This window comes from Gambusia affinis, linkage group LG09 (genome assembly GCF_019740435.1).
Source record: "Gambusia affinis linkage group LG09, SWU_Gaff_1.0, whole genome shotgun sequence".
Taxonomy (NCBI): Eukaryota; Metazoa; Chordata; class Actinopteri; order Cyprinodontiformes; family Poeciliidae; genus Gambusia; species Gambusia affinis.
Genome location: NC_057876.1, coordinates 288,171 through 311,415, shown reverse-complemented (window position 1 = coordinate 311,415; position 23,245 = coordinate 288,171). Strand labels below are relative to the sequence as shown.

Genomic DNA, 23,245 nt, shown 5'->3' with positions numbered 1-23,245 from the left:
TCTCTCCTCTTCTCCCCCCATAACTTTCTGAAATAAAGAGCAGCTGTTTCCAAATAAATTTGACATCTTTGTTCTCTTCTTTCCACTAGGTCATGTGTCAAACGTGGTTGGCAACGCTCAATGATCATCATGTCTGCTCCTCAAACTTCAGCTTCAAAGGGTAAAGTGATGCTAAAAGAATATGTTGGACAGTACATTGAAACTGAACACATCTTTCGGTGGATGACCTCCCACCTGGCTCGTCGAATCAAAACTGTACGTCAGTCTGCACAACTAGTTGAGGAATGGCACTCTGACCCAGCTCATCCAATCAAGATGTTTCTGTTCACCCATCTGTCCCAACCTCCTGCCTTCTTCTCCTCACTGTCTGTTAAGTTCACTGGCAGAATCGAGTTTATTTTTGTGGATGTACGTCACTGGGACAACCGGAGCACCCTCTTAGATATTGGTGTGACACAGAGCCCTTCTTACATACTTAAGATGCCAGAGGGTATCTATCACTATGGTAACAGGTAACATTAAGCATGGACAAAATTTACTATCATTTGTGAAAGAGACAACTGTAAATTGTCTTTTGTCTTTCATGCTACTTTTTCTATGCTACTTTCTTTAATGTTATAACTATACTTCTTTTTAACTTTTTTTTTTTCTTCTTTCTTCCTGAAGTACTGGGGAGTTTCTGTCTCTTGCTGCCATGGATACATTCCTGCGTTCAGTCCAGCCAGAAGTCAATGACCTGTTTGTCCTCAGCCTGGTACTCATAAATTTGCTGGCCTGGATGGACTTCTTCATTACACAGGTCACTTATTATGCTTTAATCAGACACTTTGGTGACGAGGGGCAAAGAGCAAAACCTGAAGTTGTGTGGTTCTCTTTTAAGCTGGTTTAAAAATGTTTATTTTACCAGGCTATGTTGTCAGCCAGAACCAAAATCCACAGCATAATACAGTTGTATTGATGTAACCCAGTTTATAGCAGATGACGTCTCAAGGCATTTTACAAAAGAAGACAGTTTCAATTCAATTCCACATGCATTCCAATTGATATGTATGGCCTGTATTTGTGTGGTCTTGATTTGTGCTGGTTTTGTGCGACACACACAATGCACGTTGGAGATGTGGTTGTGCTCTTGCGTAATATACATGGTCCACTAAGACAGTAATTTGTTTTTACAAATTCCACTGAATAATGAAGACATGAAAGCAAAGCCTACCCCCAGGGCTCGCCCAAGGCATAAGCAATCTAAGCAGCCCCTTAGGGCGACCCACAGTGGAGCTGATTTTTTTTTTTTTGTAATAATTTTATGTCATTATAATATCAAAAAGACACAATTTCACTATGAAGTGATTTGTTTTTACAATAATATATATTTGATAACGTATGCAGAAATTATTTTTTTATTTTAAAAACAATTGCTCTTGGGGGCCACTGTAGGTACCGCACACTACACCGGTAACATGATCTGTCGTGCAACGTTCAGTACGCATCCAAACGTCAAAAGCTACGGTCAAAAGTTAAGTAAGAAAACAATGTCTCAAAAAAGGGCTTATCCTTCAGGGAGGAAGAAAAGAGGAAGAGTAGAAAAAAGCCAAGATAAAGGTTTGTTTTAATGAACCTTGGTAAAGAAACCAATGTAAAATATTTTTAAAGCTACTAAGAGAAAATTAGCTTTATAGCAACCTTGAACAACCAAACATTTATAGAGTCTTTGTGTGAAACTGAGTTTAAACTTTAAATGAGTTCTCATGGTTGGCTCTGTATATTTCTGAGGCATTTTTGGCTTCAAAACGTTGTGTTTGATAACATTTGATAAGAATAATTAAAACTTCTCAATGTTTTATATTGTCGAGAAAAATGTTTTTACGTCAGGCTACAGAGCTGTTACCTCAATGATTGACTCTATGCTGTGGTTGGGGATTTGTTGTTTGCTGCTGAGTCCTTATAAAAGGACAAATGTAAGAGAAGAAATGTTTATAAGATGAAATCAGTGCGCTTTCACTTACTCTTGTACTGAGTGTAGAGAAGCAGAACGCAGAAACCTCTTTTCATACTATTCTCAACCTCTCTAACTGCATGTCATTTATATTATATTTTTTAGACAAAATCAAGTATTTCACCTTACAGTTATTTAACAATATTTAAACATTTCACTCTGAATTATTTAAGTAATGTTTTTATGGTACAGTCAGAACTAAATTAATAATGGGTTGTAGCAGACTGGAGATCCAAGCCTGTTATATGTATAATCTTTGGGCTTCCTGTGAAGCCGTTGAGGTCATTGAGTTTCCTCAGGAGCCTGAACTCCCTATCTGACTATCCCAAGTGAAGCAGGTTGTTCAGTGGCATCCTCCAATCGATGGTTCCTCATTACAAGTGCCAGACTCTTCATACTCCACCGCAGTTGTTTCTCCTTGTCTGTGATCCATTTCAGGAACTGTGCTTTCCTCGAACCAGATATCTCCTAGCTCTTTGGTTGTGCTTGCAGGCATAGGATTTTCTTTCTGAGACTGGGCTCACTGGTGAAATAGCACAGGATGGTATTCTTCAACATCATCATCCTCTTCCTCCTCCAACTGCTCCACTCCTTTGTTATTTAACACTTTTCTCCTCTTCTTTCCAGCCTGGACTGGGAACTCAAAGGGTAACGTGTCTAATGGGAGGAGCAGATTGCGATGAAGGACCATTGACCTTCTTTGACCTTTGTCAGGTTTCAGTTCATAAACTGGGACATTTTTATTTACCTGACCTACAACAAAATGGACAATGCCCTCCCAGTGGCCCTCACCTTTGTGGCCCTCAGTTTCCCTGGGCCCCCACGAGGCGTCAAGTTGCGTACTAAAACACGATCACCTGCTTGTAAAAGTGAACTTTTTACTTTGCTGCTGTACTCACGCCTGTTTTCCACAGAAAATGGGTGGAAAAACCAAATCTCATGGTGTAATCTTTAAAGATCTTGCCTGCTGCCGTTTTAGCTGATTTGGAAGTGATGGGATAGGCCTGGGCAAAGTGGGTAAAATGATCAATGATCACCAGGATCATTGATAGAGACAAGTTCAAATGGTTGCGTTGTTATGATGTTGGTTAGTGGAGGCCTTGTTTCCTGACTGGGTTTCTTATGTTTGAGGCATTCACATTTTCTCATGACATAGCTCTCTATCTCACGCTGCATATATGGCCAAAAAAACCTGTCCCGCATCAGAGATGATGTCCTGTCGACACCTTTGTGGCCCATTCCGTCATGAAGTTCCCTCAACACTGTATTTTTTGTAGTTTTTCTGGCAGTACAAGTTTTTTTTGCATGTCTTTCTGTGCAACACCCCACTTTCATCAATTTCCAACTTGTCCTATTGTCTTTGCAAGCACCCCACTTGTGGACTAAGTTGTTTGAGTTGTGCACCTAACTGTTTGCTTGCGTTTAGTTTGAACTGTATTACTGGTCCCAGAACTGGATCATTTCTTTGGTCATCCTGGATCTGTTCTGGTGTTAGTGGGATGATGGGCATGTCAGGGGTCAAACCTGCATATGCTACTGAGACACACATGGACCACGACACAATGGACTCATCTTGATTTTTCACAATTTCTGTAGTTGCCCCAATGACATCAGATGGCATTTCTTCTGAACACTCCTTTATAAAATACTCCACATCTAGAGGCATTCGGGATAAGCTATTTGTGTCCACATTTTCCTGTCTTGGCCTATATTTCACAGAGAAATGAAATATCGCCATATACTAATTGGCCTTCCTGGTTGTTCTGCACGAGATGTTCAGTTACATTGAACCCAATGATTCAGCATTGCTGTTGGTTGCCACAAGCACAGGTTTTAGTAGCTAATCATCCCTTTAGTCAGCTTGACAGCGACTTCCAGCCAGCCTGAGTATGGCATGTCAGTGCCATTAGCAGCTTCAATATGTAATGGGTCTAGGTCAGTGTTTCTCAGTTCCAGTCCTCGGGGCCCCCCTGCCCTGCATGTTTTAGGTGTTTCCCTTCTGCCACACCTGGATTGAATCTTTGGGTGATTAACAGACTCCTGCAGTACTTGGTGACTGCAGAAGATGTCATGCAATCATTTGAATCAGCTGTTCTGGTATAGAGGCACATCTAAAACATGGAGAGCAGGGGGGCCTAATGACTGGAATTAAGAAGCACTGGTTTAGGGGGTCCTGTAGCTCAGTAACATCCTTTAGCTGCAGGTCAGGTAGGTAATTCTCTTTCCAGACCTCATCTATAGCACATCTTTGTGAACCTGTGTCCCAGAGTGCTTGAGTATTCTGTCCATTCAGGAAACATTTGATAATAATATTTTTTTCCTACTAACTCTCTTAGTAGTTAGTAGTAGTTAGTCAGTAGACCATTCTGTTTGGTCTTTAACAGAAGCTCTGATAGTTTTGGGTTCAGATTGTTCACATGGCTGCCTGACTTGTTTAACACTGAATCATGAGTGCCATGAAGTGCTCAGTACTTCCACATCTGAAGAAATGCTTACAATATTCCTCATTGGCTTGGGCACAAGCAAAGCATCTGGGTTGCTGGTGTGGTATTTGGTAATATTGTTGTAGGGAAAACCTTTGTTGAAATTGTGCAGTCCCTCTCATCCATTCTGGACCTTACCTCCGTATGGTCCAGAATTGCCTGTACTCCAGCAGCAATTCTGGGTGCTGTTGAAGGTAAACTGGCATCATTGGGGACATGGATCTGAAGGACTGTTCTGTGGGTGAGAACACTGGATTGCAGTACACTTGTTCTGAACTTTGTGGGGGTTACTTTGGCTGTGCATTAGTGTTTTTTGGATTGTTTCCCTGGTTTGGGACACTTCAGCTCTGAAGTCCTTTAACAACACCATGTCAGAGCACATTTCTTTGATCTCAGATAACACATCAGGGGACATTTGAGATCGGCTTTGCTGGGTTGAAGTTTTTATTTCTCTAGGTGGCTCACCAGTCTGGACAGTACTTACACTGGTCCCCCTTTGTGGGGCGGCGTGCCTCTTTTTGTCCTGCCTCTCCTTTTCTTTTGTACAAGCAATATTCACTTTCTCCAGTAGCAGTTCATCAGGTGTGTCAGTCTTTGTGAGGTAAGGCTGAAGATGACTTTTGATGTTGTTAGTCTGTAAACCAGTCAAGACGGTATGCATAAACAGATTTTGGACAAGAGCAGGGTCATATTTTAAAGCTGACTCTGCTTCCTGAGAGCCAAACAGAATTCTCTGCCTCAGGTCCATTGCCCTGATTAAGAAATTCTGAGGAGACTCTTTGCTGCCTTGAACCTCAGAAGTTAGCTGCTTGTATAAATCTGTGGCACCCCTCTCCTGGTAATATTCTGCGCAGAGAAGGTAAGGGCCTCTTTTCCCTCCAAATAGCTCCATAATTGTAGATCTGGTGTTATCGCACAGATCACAGCATCAATAGTATCTATCTCTGAATAGCCTTTGGTAAACCCACATTCAATCTGTCTTGCCAGACTAGAGAATGTCAGATGAGTCTTCTGGCCTGGCTCTCCTGTCTGTCCAAGAATTTTGAAATCTTTGTGCCACATTGGATTTTCTGAAAATGTTGGAGTCACATTTATCCGTGAAACCTTTGGGCAAGAGCTTGTTTTTCTGTCCATTACACCCTGGGCCTCTTTCTTTCTGTTGTAGTGACAATCCGAGTGTCTATTTCTTTTTGAAGCCTTTTTTTGAAGCTTTTCCTGGTCATCAGATTGATTTTCAACAGACTTTCCTTTATTTATTATGTCCCAGATGCTGAGATAGTCTGACATGCCTTCATTTTCAAGGCTAGCCAGTTCCTCCCGCTCATATTTAAAGTTATTTGATGACATATGAAATTAGATGACTGCGTGTTTTATTAGTCAAAGGTTCTCTTCCAGGTGCTGAGAGCTGCAGTGTGAGGCATACTTCAATCAGCTGTTCAACTGTCAAGTTATACAATGCTTCTTTTAACTCCATCTGAAGATTTTCCAATTCCAATTCCATTTTATCTTCTGGGATTTCAGAAGCAACAGAATGTGCCCAACCACCTTCAATTGATTGGTGTTGATCTCTAGTGGTCAGTGCACACTTCAGAATACAAACTGTCAACTGCTGGTTGAAGACCTCCACATTGTTTTCTGCAAATTTGGGTTGTTTTGGGATGATCAGCAAGCGGGTTCCACAGGAATTTTGGGAATGGTCCTCTCGCCAAACAATCCCAGATCCAAACGATAGCCCTTATAAAAGGATAAATGTAAGAGAAGAAATTATCACAAGATGAAACCAGTGCGCTATCACTTACTCTTGTATTGAGTGTAGAGAAGAGCGCACTAGTCCCCCTAGTGGACTCTTTTGATTACGGCACCAACACACCCCTCTTCCAGACAAAGGACCCAACTACATTCCTTGCACACCCCAAATCAAACTAAATTAATTCAGATAATCAAAACAATTAGATTTAATATTAACTAGATCAAATGAGTATTATACCCTGCGACACTGAGCATAACCATTTTGTGGCTAAAACAAACATTATTTTTACATCAACTTCTAAGTTATGTGAAACTTCTGTTAAAATCGTTTAAGACACAGAATCAGTCCAGAACTGGTACCGGTCCACATTTTCCGGGAAGAAAGACTCACCAGGTATAAATTACATTTTTAGCTACTGGAGTAACACTTAAAATAAATTTATTTAATCAAAGAATGTCATGAATATGTGTGTCGGGCTGCACTGATTGTGGTTTTCTGGCCGATCCCTGGTTACTGATCTTTAAAAAGCCTGACGTGCCGATTTGAGTTTTGGCTGATATACATATTTTTCGTCTGAAAGTCACTAAATATAGCAAGAAAGTCACTGACTTGGCAACAGTGGGGTGAATGTTGTTAACTGTAAACATGCAGACCCGACCTGATGATCTGGTCTGTCAGTCAAACCTCTCACTGTAGAGCAGTGAGAAACCAATTAAGAGAAACCAAAAAGGACACAGAGATGACTCTCACTTTGTCCACAGTAACACAGGCAACAGATTGATGAAAAGGATTCAGGGCTGCAAATCATCTGCAACTCTGCCAGATTAGAGTCCACGATGGGCCGAGTCTTTATGTCTGACCCCCAGCAACGAATCCCAAGTCAGCTGGGTTTGTGGAATGCAACTTCCAGCCTTCAGGTCACATGAGTACCCAACAGGACAGCAGTGATCTTTAACCCTTTGCTGACAAAGATAAGATTAGAGGATAAGATGGGCTTATAAATCCATTTACAGTGAACAAAAATATAAATGCCCCATGTCAAATATCAGAGTTTTATGAATCTTTGGGTTATGCAATATATAGAGAAACTCAAAATATATTTTTAGTATTTACTGATCTTCATATCGACATTAATAACAATGTGGTATGGCCATTTGTAAGAGATTTGACAGTCCTTTGAACATGATAGGGGTCAGGTTGAGGAATTTGATTTTGACCAAGTTGGCTTCACGTAGGTGGTTACGGACTGTCTGAGGTGTGATGCGTCAGTTGTACAGACCAATAGTCTCATCAGCTGTGTGCCCCGCTGGTCTTAGCCAATCTCTCATATGGATCAAATGTGGCGATCTTGTGCTGGAGTGGTCACACATGGCAGACGAGGATGAGCCTGCCATGTGTGACACTTGGCAGTAGTGACACTTTGTTGAAAACAAACTTAAATGGCCTATGGTCCGACAATGTAAATAGTCACACAGCTACTGCTCTGGAGACATCCCTGCATCCAATATGCCAATGGCACACTCTTGCGACAATGGCTAACTTGCGGCATCTGAGGCATATGACTTGTGACAAAATTTGTCATTTTTGGGTGGCCTTTCATTGTCCCCTGTCCAAGGATTGACCAGCTGTTGCTCATTTTGTCTGATCACCCACAGGACATGCCCCATCCATGCACTGATTAAAAAAAACAACTCACAGAGTAATGCTCGCTAACAGTAAGTTGGATTAAAATTATGCACAAATCAAGAGAAATATTACTTTTGTACAATAAAGTGTCAGCAAATGCTCATTTACAGTTGTTAACTCCACATGGCAACAATATTTGACATGCGGTGTTTATATTTTTGTTCAGATGTCATTAATGTGAGATATGTGTCATAATTCTGAACTAAAACAAGCCACAGTAAATCCAGACATAAACAATGGCTGAAATTTATGATTGTGAAATTATGAGAGTGGTCTGTGTCACTTAAGCACATCACATCCCTATCCCACCACATCTGGCTCTGACTACACATCCAAAAAGGTTTCTTTACAGAATTTGTGGAGAATCCTCCCCAAAAGGTTATTGCTATTAGTTTTGCTTTCTATTTATTAACTTCCTTCGTGTTATGATCTTGTAACTATCCCGTCATTGCTGAATAAACTTTAAAATCATACCATAAACGGCTCTATCCATTATTACTTCTGTAAACAGTGCCCTGCTGTGTGACATCAATATTCTTGTGCTCATCCAAGTCACTTTGGAGATGTAAAACGTTCATGGTCTGTCAGGTTTAATTAGTAGTATGAACAACCAGCCGAGAAAAGAAAAATCTAATTTCAGTTAAAAAAAATTAAAAAAGTAAAAAAAAGAATTTTTAATTAAGACTTCACGTGAACAAAACTTTAATCTTATTTATCACAATTTTCCTTATTTGCTCTTTTTAGGTTAATTTTAAAACTCAAAAATCAATTCATCATTCTGTATAATAATGGTAAGAGTGAGACTAGACTTGTGAAGCAGTGGCACCCAGCCAAGAGAGTCTGTTTTATGGTCTCAGATGTCACTAGACAGGGACCAATCAACAGGTGTCCCATTGTATGTGGAACTCATTAGGTCAGATTGATCTGTGTATCTTGTCAAAATTGGCAGGTTTGGCATCAACCTTTTGTTGTATCTTGCCATGGATCTACTCACCTCTGTTTTGACTACATTACAGAGAGAGCGAGAAGTTCTTTCAACTGGGAGGTCTGCTGTTCCTTCACTTTGAGAGGAGCCAGTTCAGGTGGCTCATGTCACCAGGATGCCACCTGATGCCTCATTGTTGAGGTGATCCAGATAAACACGCTCTTCTTGGCTGGCTTGGGTCTGCCTTAGGATTCTCCTGGAGTAGTTGATCCAAATGGCTCCTCTACAAAAGTCTGAGCCTCTATGCTCAGGCCATTGCTTTCAGGTTGTGAACCCCCCCCCATAACCCTGCTTAATGAGTATGACCAAGTGTGGGAAAAGTGGAGGTAGTTAAAGAGGGTGGGCAGGACAAGGACAACACACAACTTCCAACTTGGTGACTCAGTCAATGCACACAATTCCAACTCCTGACTGAACTTATGTGTTTGAGTGAGCTGGTTTAATACCCGAATGCAGGGGTGTGACGTAGACATCGACCAAGCTGTACAGTTTATAATCAACACAAAAATTCAACTGTAGCATCCATCATTTGACCCAAAAAGGGCAGAACTAAGACAGTTTTAGGCCAAATAATGAAAAATAAACAAGTTTACATAGAAATGTCACAATTTGCTCAGTGACGAGAGATAGCACCCTTAACTCCAAATTTATATAGCTTATCTGCAAAAAAGTTTATATGGGGTTTACCTACATTTTAAAGAAGTATTATGCTACATAGTGAGTCCACTCCAAGCTATTATTCTTTTTACAAAGGTAACCTTGTTTTGCTGAAACTGTGATATATTCATTAAAAAGAATGTTACCTTTTTTTCTTCGTGCCATTAATTTTTATTTGTCATTCCTATTTATTTTCATTCACAGGGAGCAACAATCAAGCGATTTGTTGTTCTGATCAGAACACTTGGAACCTACAACTCCATATTGCTGATGTCTTGGCTTCCTGTTTTGGTAGGAAATCCTCTGACTCATATTTTTACAGCTGCCTTCTATTCAATATTATGTTAATCAATTAATGGGTTGAAACACTAAACTAAAAAATAAGTAAATATACTGGCTTGCAAAAGTATTCATACCCCTTGAACTTTTCCACATTTTGTCCTATTACAACCACAAATAGTACAGACCAAAAGTTTGGACACACCTTCTCATTGAATTCAATTAGAAAGTGTGTCCAAACATTTGGTCTGTATTGTGTATGTATATATATATATATATATATATATATATATATATAGAGAGAGAGAGAGAGAGAGTGTTTAATTTAATGTGAAAGACCAACAGAGAGTGGTATAGAAGTGTGAAGTAGAAAGAAACTGATACTCCTCTTGGCCTTAGGATTCTCCTGGAGTTGCTGACCCAAGTGGCTTCTCCACAAAACAAAGCTTAATTCAAAACAAAGTGTGGTGTACAAAAATTTTCACACCTCTTGACAATACTTTGTGGAGCCACTTTTTGCTGCAATTACAGCTGTAAGTATTTTATGGTACCAGCTTTGCACATCCAGTCTGAAGTTTTTTCCCATCCTTTTTTGCCAAACAGCTCAAGCTCAGTCAGATTAGATGGAGAGGGTGTGTGAACAGCAATTTTCAGAGCTTGATTGATTTAGATTCTTGATTGGGTTTAGGTTTGGACTTTGACTGAACCATTGTGGTTTAAGACACAAATATATTTGTCTTAACCATTCCATTATAGCCCTGGCTTTGTGTTTAGGGTCGTTGTCTTACTGGAAGGAGGCCAGGGCAGAACTGACTGTTTTGCCTTTGTTCTGCCCTTCCAACGACCTTGCAGCATGAAGGTTGTTGTCCTTCCAGAAGAAAGGACAACGACCCTAAGTCTCAGGTCTGATCCAGTTTCAAGTCTTTTATAGACTGCAACAGGTTTTCTTCCAAGATTGCCTTGTATTTGACTCCATTTACCCTCCTACCAGCTCTGAGCTTTTATTCTTGATGTCCCAAGTTCTGTTTTAAGGGGTTTTATTTTTATCTTTATCTGTGTGCCAGGAGATCTGCTTGTGCCCCTCAACACTAGTATTTAGCTAAATATAACTATTTAGCAAATTTAGTTTGGCAAAATATCTTTATAACAATTTGTCATTAATCTAGACAAGTGTCAGTATTCAGTAAATAATGACACTTTTAATACAAAGTTGACATTATTTAAAATGTCTTTATAACAATTTGTCATTAACCAATACAAAATCTTTTTTATGCCAACTTGACATTAAACAAGAATCTTCAGTTGCCATAAATAGGTTATTACAGGTATTATCAAACTTTAAAAAATTATGTATCTTTCTGTATTATTACATTACCCTGTCATTTCTTGTTAGTCCTACCTGTGAGTTATGAGACCATTATAATTGTGCCATTAATATTTTCCTTACAGATTATATTGCATAAAATTCATATCACTATATAAACTCACTTTATAAATAGCTGGACAGCTGTGCATTAATGCAAATGTCGACTCAGCCAATCACGTGACAGCAACTCAATGCATTTAGGCATGTAGACATGGCCAAGACGATCTGCTGCAGTTCAAACCAAGCATCAGAATGGGGAAAGACAGAAAGTTGATTTAAGTAACTTTGAACGTGGCATAGTTGGTGGTGCCAGACAGGCTGGTCTCAGTATTTCAGAAACTGCTGATCTACTGTGATTTTCACACACAACCACCTCTAAGATTTAAAGAGAATGATCTGAAAGAGAAAATATCCAGTGAGTGGCAGTTCTGTTGGTACAAATGCCTTGTTGATGCCACTGGTCAGAGAAGAATGGCCAGACTGGTTTGAGCTGATAGAATGGCAACAGTGACTGAAATAGCAAGAGCAGTGATGTCAGTAACACGTTACTGACACGTCAGACCACATTTTTCAGTAACGAGTATCCTAACGCGTTGCTATTTCAAATCTAGTAATCAGACTACAGTTACTTATCGAAATCACTTTGCGTTACTGTGCGTTACTATTTTCTTTTATAATTTTATTTTATTTTCTCTACACGTCTTGGAGAATAACCACTGTTTTTATGTGACACTTATCAGCACCAACAGAAACATAAAGAATGGAGATGCGCATTTTGTTGCTGGAAAAACAGGAACTATTTAGAGTTTCGGTCATCAAATCCGATTATTATAAGCAGCTTTGGGCTTGTTTTTTTTTTTAAGTCACTTGCAGACTTAATCAGTCGCTGGTTGCGGTTTTTGGTCTCGGAAATAAGCAGACATAAACCCCAGAATTTGTCTGTCATCTAGTTGGTTTTAGTCAGACTCATAATCCGTCCCGCTGTGTCTATGTTAATATCAAGTCAATATATTTGCTGTGAATTACGTCGAGCTTCAGGTTGAGCTCCAGAAAACTGCAAACATTGAGACCGCGCAAAAAACGTGAAAACACCCATGGACGAGTCCGTAAAGTTGTGAAACTAAACGCCATTATAATCAGTAATATTCAGAGAAGTGTCACAAATCTGTGCAGCGGGACATCTGAGTGGTGGAGCAGCACAACACAGTTGTGCTGCTCTGACAACAAACGCAGGGCCATAAGGCTGGAGCGGGGTGTGTGTGTGTGTGTTTGGGGGGGGAGTTTAAAATCATATTTATAGTTTTCCAGACAATACTGGAACACACAAACACGCACAAATTGTACTGTAAAGAAAAAACAAAAGAATAAGGTAAACTTACCAGAGCAGCGTAGCCCTCCTACCAAAGAGAGAAAAGTGTCCCGATGCCCCCCAATAATGCCTTATTTTCTTACTTTCTTTTTATTTGATGGTGTTGACAAAAACTTTGGACACTTTTAATTGAGTTGTAAATGCTGTATGTGACACTGTGTATATATATATATATATATATATATATATATATATATATATATATATATTTGTATATGCAAATGCACTTCCAGCAATGACAATTCAACAAATCCATGCAGAACAGAAAGATGATTCCATTATTGGCCAAGTTCTGTATTTCAAAAATAATAACAAAAAAACCACCTCGGAGCATGAGGATCGGCCTGGGAAGATATGGCAGCCGTCTCATAAATGAGTGGAGGAGGTTGGTGGTCAGAAATGGCATCCTATACAGATGCATCACTGATGGGCAAAGAGGCCGCTCTGAGCAGCTCATCTTGCCAGAGAAGCTGCGGGTGGTGGCTAAAACTGCTCTGCATGATGATTCAGGTCACTTAGGCTTTGAGAAAACTCTACAGCTGATAAGAGAGTGATTCTACTGGCCAAATATGTCCCTGGAAATCAAATTGTGGTGTGAACAGTGTGAAAAATGTTGTCTTAGGAAGACCCCCACAAGCACTGTTGGAGCTCCTCTTGTCAGCATCCACAGCAGTCCCCCCATGGAGCTTGTGTGTGTAAACTTTCTCTGCCTGGAAAAGTCAAAGGGAGGCATTGAAAACGTACTTGTTGTAACAGATCACTTTTCTCATTATACTCAAGCCTATTTCACCAAAGACCAAAAATCTCACACTGTGGCCAAGGTTTTTAGTATAGAAAGGCACAACAAACCTATGATATAAACAGAAACTTTCCGTAAGTAGGAAGGAAATAAAAATACATCCAAACTATTTGGACTATTTCTGAGTTATCGCGGGGTAATCTGACAGTTTTGATTGTGTCTCTATTGTGCTGGTTTGTCTGAATGGTGTAAATTGCTGTTCTCATGCGCAGTTCTATCTCAACCTTAACAGACACAAACATCAAGGCCGGCCCCAAGACATAAGCAAACTAAACCGCCGCTTAGGGCCCCAGGGCCACTAAGTGGAGTAATTTTTTATTTATTTTTTTAGTAATAATTTCTATGTCATTATAATATCAAACACACCAATTTTTTAAAAAAATTATATATATTTGATAATGTATGTAGAAATCATTATTTTATGGGTATAAAGAAAAAATAAATTGCTCTTGGGGACCCCTGGTGGCCGCGGTAGGTACCGCACGCTTTGCCGGCGTCATTAGCTGTGCAACGTGCAATGCGCATCCAAGCGTCAAAAGCTCCTGTCAGAAGTTAAGTAAGCAAAATAATGTCTCAAAAAAGGACTTATCCTTCAGGGAGGGAGAAAAGAAAGAGGAAGAATAGAAAAAAGCCAAGATAAAGGTTTGTTTTAATGTGCCTAGGTAATGTAATGAAATGTAAAATATTTGTAAAGCTGGTAATAGAAAATTAGCTTGAACAGTGGGCTGACTAAGGATTGAGACTTAGTCAACCTTAGACATATATTTATTTGCTTTTTTATGTTATTTATCATTGAGTGTACCACTGCAATTTTAATATGTTCCTGAAACATAACAACAAAATCCTATGTTTTTAGTCATCAGCAGTCGTCTGGCAATTTCTGAAAGGAATTGGTTGCACTCAGAAAAACGGGGACTGAATACTTTTGCACACTGCATTTTCAGTTTTTATTTGTAAAACGTTTTTTGAAACATGTCTAATTTTCTCTCTACTTCAAATTTGTATACCACCTTGTCAATCTTTCACATAAAATTTTAATAAAATATATAAATCTGTGGTTGTAATGTGACAAAATATGCATACCCAAATGTATTCAAGGGGTACCAATATAATTGCAAGACAATGTACATCCATAACGTATTCCCAGTGCTTCACTTATTCCTAGCTTGGTAAAAATCAGCCCCTTGTTCTACGCTTCTTACAGAGCTTCTGGACCCTCAGCTATGAGAAACAATTGCTTGCTGAAGGCATGGACTCTGTTGAAGTTTTAAACAATTTGAATTTACCCAATCACTACCTTTGTCCTTGATGTACTGCACCAGCTTAATAAAGTTTACCGGAAACTGCATGCCTGTAAACAACCGGATAAGTAGTAGCTCTCTCTGCCAGCAATAAAATATCTTCTCCATTCCTCTTGTTTTGAGTTTAGTTGTTTAATTTTTGGAAGCAAGGCCCACATAGACTAAGTTAAGATAAGATAATTTTATTAGTCTCCCACAGGAGAAATTTATCTTGGAAGCAGGGCCAAAACTGCAACACAGCAACAAAATGAATAAATACATAAAAACAATAAGAGCACAAATATCAAATCGGTAGTACCATTTCCACTCCCATAAAATACATCCTCTACATGCTACTGTTGGTCATCGTCTGGACCTCCTGTTACTCTGTCCAGGCCCCACTAGTCTGCCATTTATCAAGTTAATGGAGAGTGGTACAAATTAATGTTTCAGACGGTTATATTTACACAGAGTTCATCAGAACATATTCGGATGCGAGCACATGTGACCCATCATATAAAATATTCTGATCTTCCTGATGGTAGCCTGATGGTAGCCTGATCAAACAGGTGCTGTGGGGAAGATAGATCCAGAGTATTGATAATCTTACTTGCCATCTTCACCAAACTTTGAATTTGTTTTGAATTTAACAGTAAGATTTCCAAACCACCCAGTAATGCAATATATAAGGATAGACTCGATGGTTGCCCTATAAAAGATCAACATTATCGTTTTAGAAACGCTACATAATCGAAGTCGTCTAAGAAAATAGAGACACTGGTGAACCTTTGCACATACATTTGTCACATGTGTGCGCCAGCTCAGATCGCCATCTATGTACACGCCTAAATATTTAAAAGATGTAACCTGTTTGATGGAGCAGCCATGTATGGCTGTGGGACTCTGGTCACTTATTGATTCAGGATCCAAAAATAATTCAACAGTTTTGGAGGTGTTTAAACTAAACTAAATGACCTCATTCCCTTACACTCACTCTCAGTGTCAATTACAACCTTATACAACCAGATTATAATTATAAAACAGTGCAGAAACTCAATGTCAACATTGTTCACAATTCCTGCTGCTCACTGATTAGTGTTGTGACTTTTTTACACTTATATTTTAAGCATAATTTACATGATGATTATTATTAATTGTATTGAACATGATTGTATATAATTACAAAGGTGAAGTGAAATATATTTATGTGCAAGACATGATTTATTTGAATAGAGGAAGTCCTTTAATTTGAAGAATGCTTAAGGATCTGTTACTGTTTTGTCACTATCTTGTTTTGTTGACTTTTGATTGCTGTTGGTTACGAACGTTTGGTTGCCCGTTTGTTTTTTATCTTTTTTCTGCTGAGGCCGTTCTTTTTCTCTTCAATAAATACTGAACAGAAAGGTTCAGTAAAAGAAATACGAGACTCCGTCTTGTTTAAGAAGAAGCTTTACATTTAACAATTAGCCCAGTTGAAATTCAGCTGGAGACATCGAGCTTAATGAGAAAACTGTCCTATACAGAATTGCATAGGAAGGCAATGGCCTAAGTAACTTTTTCCACATTTGGTTCTAAGAATGTATACAGTGCGTATCTTCAAAATTCGGATAGGCTGCCATGTCCTATTAGCAAATGTCCTTCCACCCAAAATGTCACAGGGGAACATTGGAGTTCTGCAAAAAGCTTTTGCCAAGAATGATTTCATTAATCCAGAACAGAAGTTCTTAAGTTCTTATTCACTTTCAACAAGCAAGATCTTTCATCTGGCTCTTTTAAGTTTTGCACACATACACTGTAGAGCTTTTCAGAACAGGAGAAACCTGTCTGGGACTATGCAATGGTTTCTTCACCTTTCTGTGCACAACCTTTCTTTCTTTATTACTCGGCTTAATCAGTGACCAGATCTTGGAAATGCTGTGGTTTGTTTGTAAAAAAAAAAAAAAAAAAAAAGACACCAGAGTGCTTTTGGAGATTTGGTGCCACCAAATGTCTTTTTTTTTTATCCTTCCCAACTTTTAGAGATTTTCTAAAGACAATTCCTTTGATTTTGTTTGGTTCTTGCTCTAAAATTGGCAATACTTTATATAGACCAATGTTTCATGTCATATCATATTTAACCAGTCAGATTTATCTCAGGTGGATTCTGTTATATTCTAGAAACACCTGAAGGATTTTAATTTGAAACCAGATGCCCCTAAGTTTAGATTTTGTTATATCAAATACTGAGTATGTACAGTAGTTAATTTTTTTTCAAAGGAACTGTGAATTCTTTCCAGATGGACTGAAACTAACATATTTTCTGATGCGTCCTCGATAGAATAACATATGCTCAGAACAAAAATATGTATTTTCAAAGATTTTTATTTTTAAATTGTTGCAGAAAGTATATTGTGCTTAAAAAACAGAAATAAACAAAATACCTATTGGTATTTTTATTCCCACTCACGCTCACAATCACAGTTTAAAACGATGTAAACAGCCTTTCAAAGGGCTTCTGGCACCAGGATCCATACACCTCTTTCACGGAATTTTGCTCCGGGACTCCGCCGTCCCTCATGGATTTTTGTGCAATTGCAACATAGAATCAACAATCAAAACATGACATTTCAACATGACAGGTTGATACAACAGCAGATCTTTAATGTACTGTGGTGCTGAATCATTCACTGATTTATAAACTAACAACAGTATTTTAAAGTCTATTCTTTGAGCTACAGGGAGCCAGCACAAACTGGTGTTATGTGCTCTATCTTCCTGGTTTTAGTCAGAACTCCAGCAGCAGCATTCTGGATCAGTTGCAGCTGTTTAATTGATTTGTTGGACAGACCTGTGAAGACGCCGTTACAATAATCAATACGACTGAAGATAAACGCATGGATGAGTTTCTCTAGATCTGGCTGAGACATTAGTCCTTTAATCCTGGAAATGTTCTTCAGGTGATAGAAGGCCGTCTTTGTAACTGTCTTTATGTGGGTCTGGAGGTTCAGGTCAGAGTCCATCACTACTCCCAGGTTTCTGGCCTGATCGCTGGTTTTTAGTTGTAATAACTGAAGCTGTGCACTGACTCTAGATCTATAACTCTAGATCTATAACTCTAGATCTATAACTCTAGATCGTTCCTCTTTAGGTACAAAAATAATGACTTCAGTTTTGTTTCTGTTCAGCTGGAGAAAGTTTTGGCACATACACACATTGATCTGTTCAGTGATTGAATGGGGTCAAAGGTCACCTGGTGACATCGTAATGTAGAGCTGTGTGTCATCTGCATAGTTATGGTATCTGATATTATTTCCTGTTATAACCTGAGCTAGCGGGAGCATATAGATATTGAATAAGAGGGGTCCTAGGATTGAACCTTGGGGTACCCCACATGTGACCTTTGACCTCTTTGATGTGAAGTTTCCAATTGAAACAAAGAAATCCCTGCTTTTTATGTAAGATTCAAACCAGTTAAGCACTGGACCGGAGAGTCCGACCAACTCTCCAGTCCATTCAGTAATATGTCCTGGTCAACACTGAGGTCCAACAGAACCAGCACTGTGGTTCTCCCACAGTCCGTATTTATATGGATGTCATTGAACACTTTGACTAGGCCAGTCTCTGTGCTGTGGTGAGATTGGAAACCAGATTGGAAGGAGTCAAAGCGTTTGGTTATCGTTAGGAAGCTATTTAACTGTTTAAACAGCTTTTTCAATAACTTTACTGATGAATGGGAGGTTGGAGGTCAGAGGTCGGCCTGTAATTCTGCAGTAGTGATTTGTCTAGATTGTTCTTTTTTATCAGTGGTTTGATTACTGCTGTTTTCAAAGCCTGGGGGAAAACGCCTGATGAGAGCGATGAGTTACTATTTGGATCAGATCAGTAGCAACAACAGGCAGAACTTTCTTAAAGAAATGTGAGGGTAGAACATCCAGACAGCAGGAACTGGAGCTGAGTTGACCAGAACCAAACGAGGAGAAGCAGCATTTAGCATCTATGCACCAAAAATCTGGAACAAACTTCCAGAAAACTGTAAAACAGCTGAAACACTGACTTCCTTTAAATCTCAACTAAAAACCCACTTGTTTAGAGTTGTATTCGAAACGTAATCAATTGCAAATTTATTGACGGAATCTGACTATGTTGTGTTTTTATTGTTGATTCTATGTTGCATTGTATTTTTGTGTTTGATTTGATGTAAAGCACTTTGAAATGCCTTGCTGCTGAAATGTGCTATACTAATAAAATTTGATTTGATTTGATTTGACTTATAATTTCCTCTAGGGTTTTATAATTAAGTAGTTGAAATTGGGTCATTTTTCCTGTATTTGTTTTGTTTGGGTTCAGTGTTGGTTCTGACTTTATAGTGGATGTGCAGATTAATCCTCTGATTTTTTGAATTTTCTCTGAAAAGAAACTGGAAAACTGGTTGCAGGCAGCAATAGACTGAAATTCAGGTGGTAACGTGATAGGAGGGTTTGTGAGCCTGTCAACTGTTGCAAATAAAACTGGAGCATTGTTAATGTTTTTGTTTATGACATCTGCAAAGAAAGCCTGTCTTGCATGTTTGAGTGTTAAATGATGGTAACGTAGTTTTTCTTTATAGATGTCATAATGAAGGTGAAGTTGAGTTTTACTTCGTTCTGCCCTACAGCAGAGTTGTCTTGCAGATCGAACTGTTTGTGCATTTCTCCATGGAGATTTCTTCTTACCAGACACAACCTTCATTTTAATTGGGGCAATGGAATCAATGATATCTGAAACTTTAGACTGAAAATTATTTACCAACTTATCTACATCATTACAGCTAAAGGGTGAGGAAGAAGAGTAGATTTGATTAAATGTTTCTGCTGTGTTTTCAGTGAGAGAACGTTTTGTGATGGTTGCTGTTTGTCCAAGTGGATTAAAGGATAAAGAACTTTCAAAGATAACAGGAAGTGATGCGACAGGGCGCCATCAGTTACAGAGACATTGGAAATATTCACACCCTTACTGATAACCAGGTCCAGTGTGTGTCCTTGAGTGTGTTGCTTGTTTGACATGTTGTGTTAGACCAAAAGTCTCTAAGATATTAGAGCTTTTTAGCCCCTCTGTCTGGGGGTTGTCAACATGAACGTTAAAATCACCAACAACTATTAAACAATCATAATTAATACATATGAGAGATAGAAGTTCATTCAACTCAGTAAAGAAAATTTCCACATATGTTGGAGTTTTGTATAAAGTTAGTGTCAAAGTTCGTTTGAGACCTTTAATCTCAATTCCAAGTAACTCAAAAGAGGTAAAGTGACCCAAAGAGATTTTACTATTTACAGTATTCTTAAATATTGAAGCCACGCCTCCTCCTTTTTTATGTTTCCTATTCTCACTTAAGAAATTGTAGTTAGGAGGCGCAGATTCAATTAGTACGATTGGTTCATTATTGTCATTCAACCATGTTTCTGTCAGAAACATAACATCGATATTATGTTCAGTGATGAAATCATTGATTAATAGAGCTTTGGCACAGAGAGATCTGGGATTTAAAAGAGCCAGTTTTAGTGACTTGGAGGCCAAAAGTTCTTCAGTCTGAGGTTTGAATTAGGTCTCCTGTATTTTATGTTTCTGTTTTTTGTAAATTTTCTGGTAGTGATCCGGACAGGTAATGTCCTGTTTTGTAGTGCAGTTTTAAGCATTACTTCAAGTAAAATAACACTCTACATCAAAGAAAAAAACATTTATGGCAGTTGAATATTTTTTTCTCATATTAATTGAAAGGGGCAGTACTAATGCCTAATCACCACGCCCTGCCTGAAGTGATGCTGCAGACCCTCAGTCCAGAGCAACCCCCTCGGCATGCCACCAAAAGGCTAAATAATAAACTATACCTAGTACTTCTATTCAAAAGGTTCTTATTCAGGAAAAAGGCTGTGCCACAAATTTTGGCCAGTAAAAGTCTGTGGTTTTTGCAGCAGAAATACTCATCCTGGTATATGCAGTTGTGTTAAAGTTTAATGTTATAAGCCTTAATTGAAGTGATAAGTATAATCAGAAAACTGTTTAGTTTATTGTTGACATGGTTTCAGAGAATCAGGAGACAGTGTAACCTGTGTTGATGAGAAATGTAAACATTCAGTGTGGTGAAAAACAAAAGATAGTACAATATAGTTGATAGGAAAATAAAATACTGTTCCAACAGATATTTTATACATAATACTGTAGGAAGTTAGAAATATGCAAATGCAATAAAGCTGCTTCTAATTTTTACAGCACATCAGCACAGGTTAATTTCTGGGTAATATGAACTACATTCCCACTAAAGCGGCTTGCATTTACTGCACCTAATAAAGTGAATGCAGTTACAGACTGACTACTTACTGTAATTTTAAAAACCCTCCTGGTAACTGTTGTTTTTGTATCTCCCCACAGGCTCTCATTCAACTCCCCTATCTGGACAAACTGTATTGTTACAGTCTGAAGTTGATTCGTTATGCAGACACCACCACATTTGCAAGCTTAGTTAGGGCTGACTGGACCTTTTACTCATCCCATCCAGCTCTCTTTCTGTCCACCTACCTGGCTCATGGCCTGTTGATTGACTACTTTGAGAGGAAACGTCATTGTGGTACAAGGAACCAAGAGAACTCCACAACCAACCTCGAGTGGCTAGCCAGTCTGTGGGACTGGTGCACCTCCTTTCTGCTTCCCCCTATTACATCCGTGCAACAGTTCCCGTCTGATCTTTCAGAGTGGGAAGATGATCCCAGCTTTTTATTTGAGCGTTTGGCTTTCCCTGATCTCTGGCTTCACCCACTAGTAAATGTAGACTACTTAAAATCTCTTCCAACCTGGAAGGTCCAAACTGTTCTCCATCAATGTCAGTCTGTGTCTTGTTTACATCAAGATGATAAACAGGATAGACTGCCATCAAACATAAACTGCCAAGAACTGACAGATTCCTCACCTCCAAGCATAAACACAGTTCCACACAGTAGTTTAAGCCAAATAGGATCTTTGTGCAATCAGGACAACAGGCTCAATATTTTGTGCAGGGACCAAGATGCCAACAGTAGTCAATTTGTAAAGTCTGTTTCTCTTCACCCATATTGCTATTGCTACAGAAATGAAAGCTTCCAAAAGGTTGACAGATATCTTGAGGATGGTAGCATCATTCCTGTAGGAGTTTCTGTCACTCAGTTAAATTGGTCTGGGTGGCCCAATGACATGCTTCCTTGTTCAGAGTGTGTGGTGTGCCTTGAGAACTTTGTGAATGAGGAGCTGCTCATGGGCCTTCCCTGTGGCCATGCCTTCCACCAGCAGTGCATTGTAGTATGGTTAGCAGGAGGTAAGCACTGGTGCCCACTATGTCGCTGGCCTAGCTACAAGAAGAAAAACATTATAGTTGCACTAAGCACCATCACTGAAAACACATTGTAGAACTGATTCATTGTTATAATTAAACTCTGCATCTTCTTTGAAGCTTATTTGACAATTGTCATGTTTTACGGTCACAATTAATCAGATTCAAGGTAGACTGGTGAAGCAATGAAAATGCATTAACAATCCATATTCTTGGTTGGTTTCATTCCTAGTAATATACAGTGCAATGATCATCATTAGAGCTGATACAAGCAAGACCCAGGGACAGTGTTTTATGTATCAATGGTTCCTCCTGCATCACAAAGACGGCAAAAGTAGAAAGACATTGGTGTATCTGTTTAGATTTCAATGTATACTCTGTATATTTATAAGGAAATCTGCTTTTGGCCAAAATAATAAAGAATAATCTTCAAGATGAAATTTGTCAACAGCATTGACTGCAGTCACTGTTTTCCTTTCCTACCTACTTAGTACTTGTGGGTTTGTAGAGAGGCTGATGGTGAGTTCCAGTGGTTGAAGCCCAAGAAGCTTATTGTGCCCTGTGTAGAGTGGCTGTCCATGGGTACAATAGGGCAATAAGAGACATTGGACACAAACAGCTATGGGTGTGATAAACACAAAAATCTCAGTTCTGTATGTACTATAGTTTTAAAGTCATTTTTAGTTTACTTTAATCTAGAAAGGCAAAAAAGTTACCAAAATAGAACTGACAAGAGATTTGGTTTGATTTATTGAAAAGGTGCAGCAATATGTAAACAACTTTTTTGAGTTTTAGATCATGTTATAATGCTCTTCTCTCATCAAAACAATAGCATTATTGTTTTGATGAGAATCAAAAGAAACCAGTGTGTTGTTATTGCGCCACATCCCCCCCCCCCCCTCCTTCTCTCTCTACTCTCTCACTCTCTACTTCCTCTTCTGAGAGGGGAGATGTGGTACCAGCTCTCCATCTAACAGGTTAATTGAGTTTCCTAAATCTGCTGAGATTTACCCTGTCCAGAACTGAAGTAAACTCTGTTTAAGCTGGCATCGAGAAACGATTCGCCTGGTTTCTGACGACCTCCATCCAGGTGTCCCACCCTTCTTCCCCCTGTGAATTAGCCAGACTGAGCAGCCTGCAGTCAACTAGTTTCACAGAGCTCACCTGTTAACGGTCGCTCGTTCTCTTTTATTACAATTTGCTCTTGTTACTGAACCAGGTAGGTTTTAGTGACTCGGGCGAGTCCCAAGGATGATGTTTTAAATTTGGGCTACCAGGAA

At 39.0% G+C, this 23,245-nt stretch overlaps 1 protein-coding gene across 5 annotated transcripts in view; it reads left to right on the top strand.

The window, feature by feature from the left end:
* The window catches only part of rnf103 (ring finger protein 103), a 55,597-nt gene extending 33,164 nt beyond the window's left edge, over nt 1-22,433 (top strand). The window contains exons 4-7 of one of the 5 annotated variants that reach the window (XR_006371632.1): nt 90-160; nt 667-799; nt 9,759-9,845; nt 21,035-21,082. Coding sequence is in view for 3 of the 5 variants with exons in the window: in XM_044126801.1 (XP_043982736.1) it covers nt 90-512; nt 667-799; nt 9,759-9,845; nt 21,035-22,042 (1,651 nt within the window). In the remaining 2 variants the exon portion in view is untranslated. Of the gene's footprint in view, nt 1-89; nt 513-666; nt 800-9,758; nt 9,846-21,034 lie in introns of all 5 variants that reach the window. The other 4 variants (XM_044126801.1, XM_044126802.1, XR_006371633.1 and 1 more) reach the window with 4 other exon arrangements.
* The last annotated feature ends 812 nt before the right edge of the window (nt 22,434-23,245 follow it).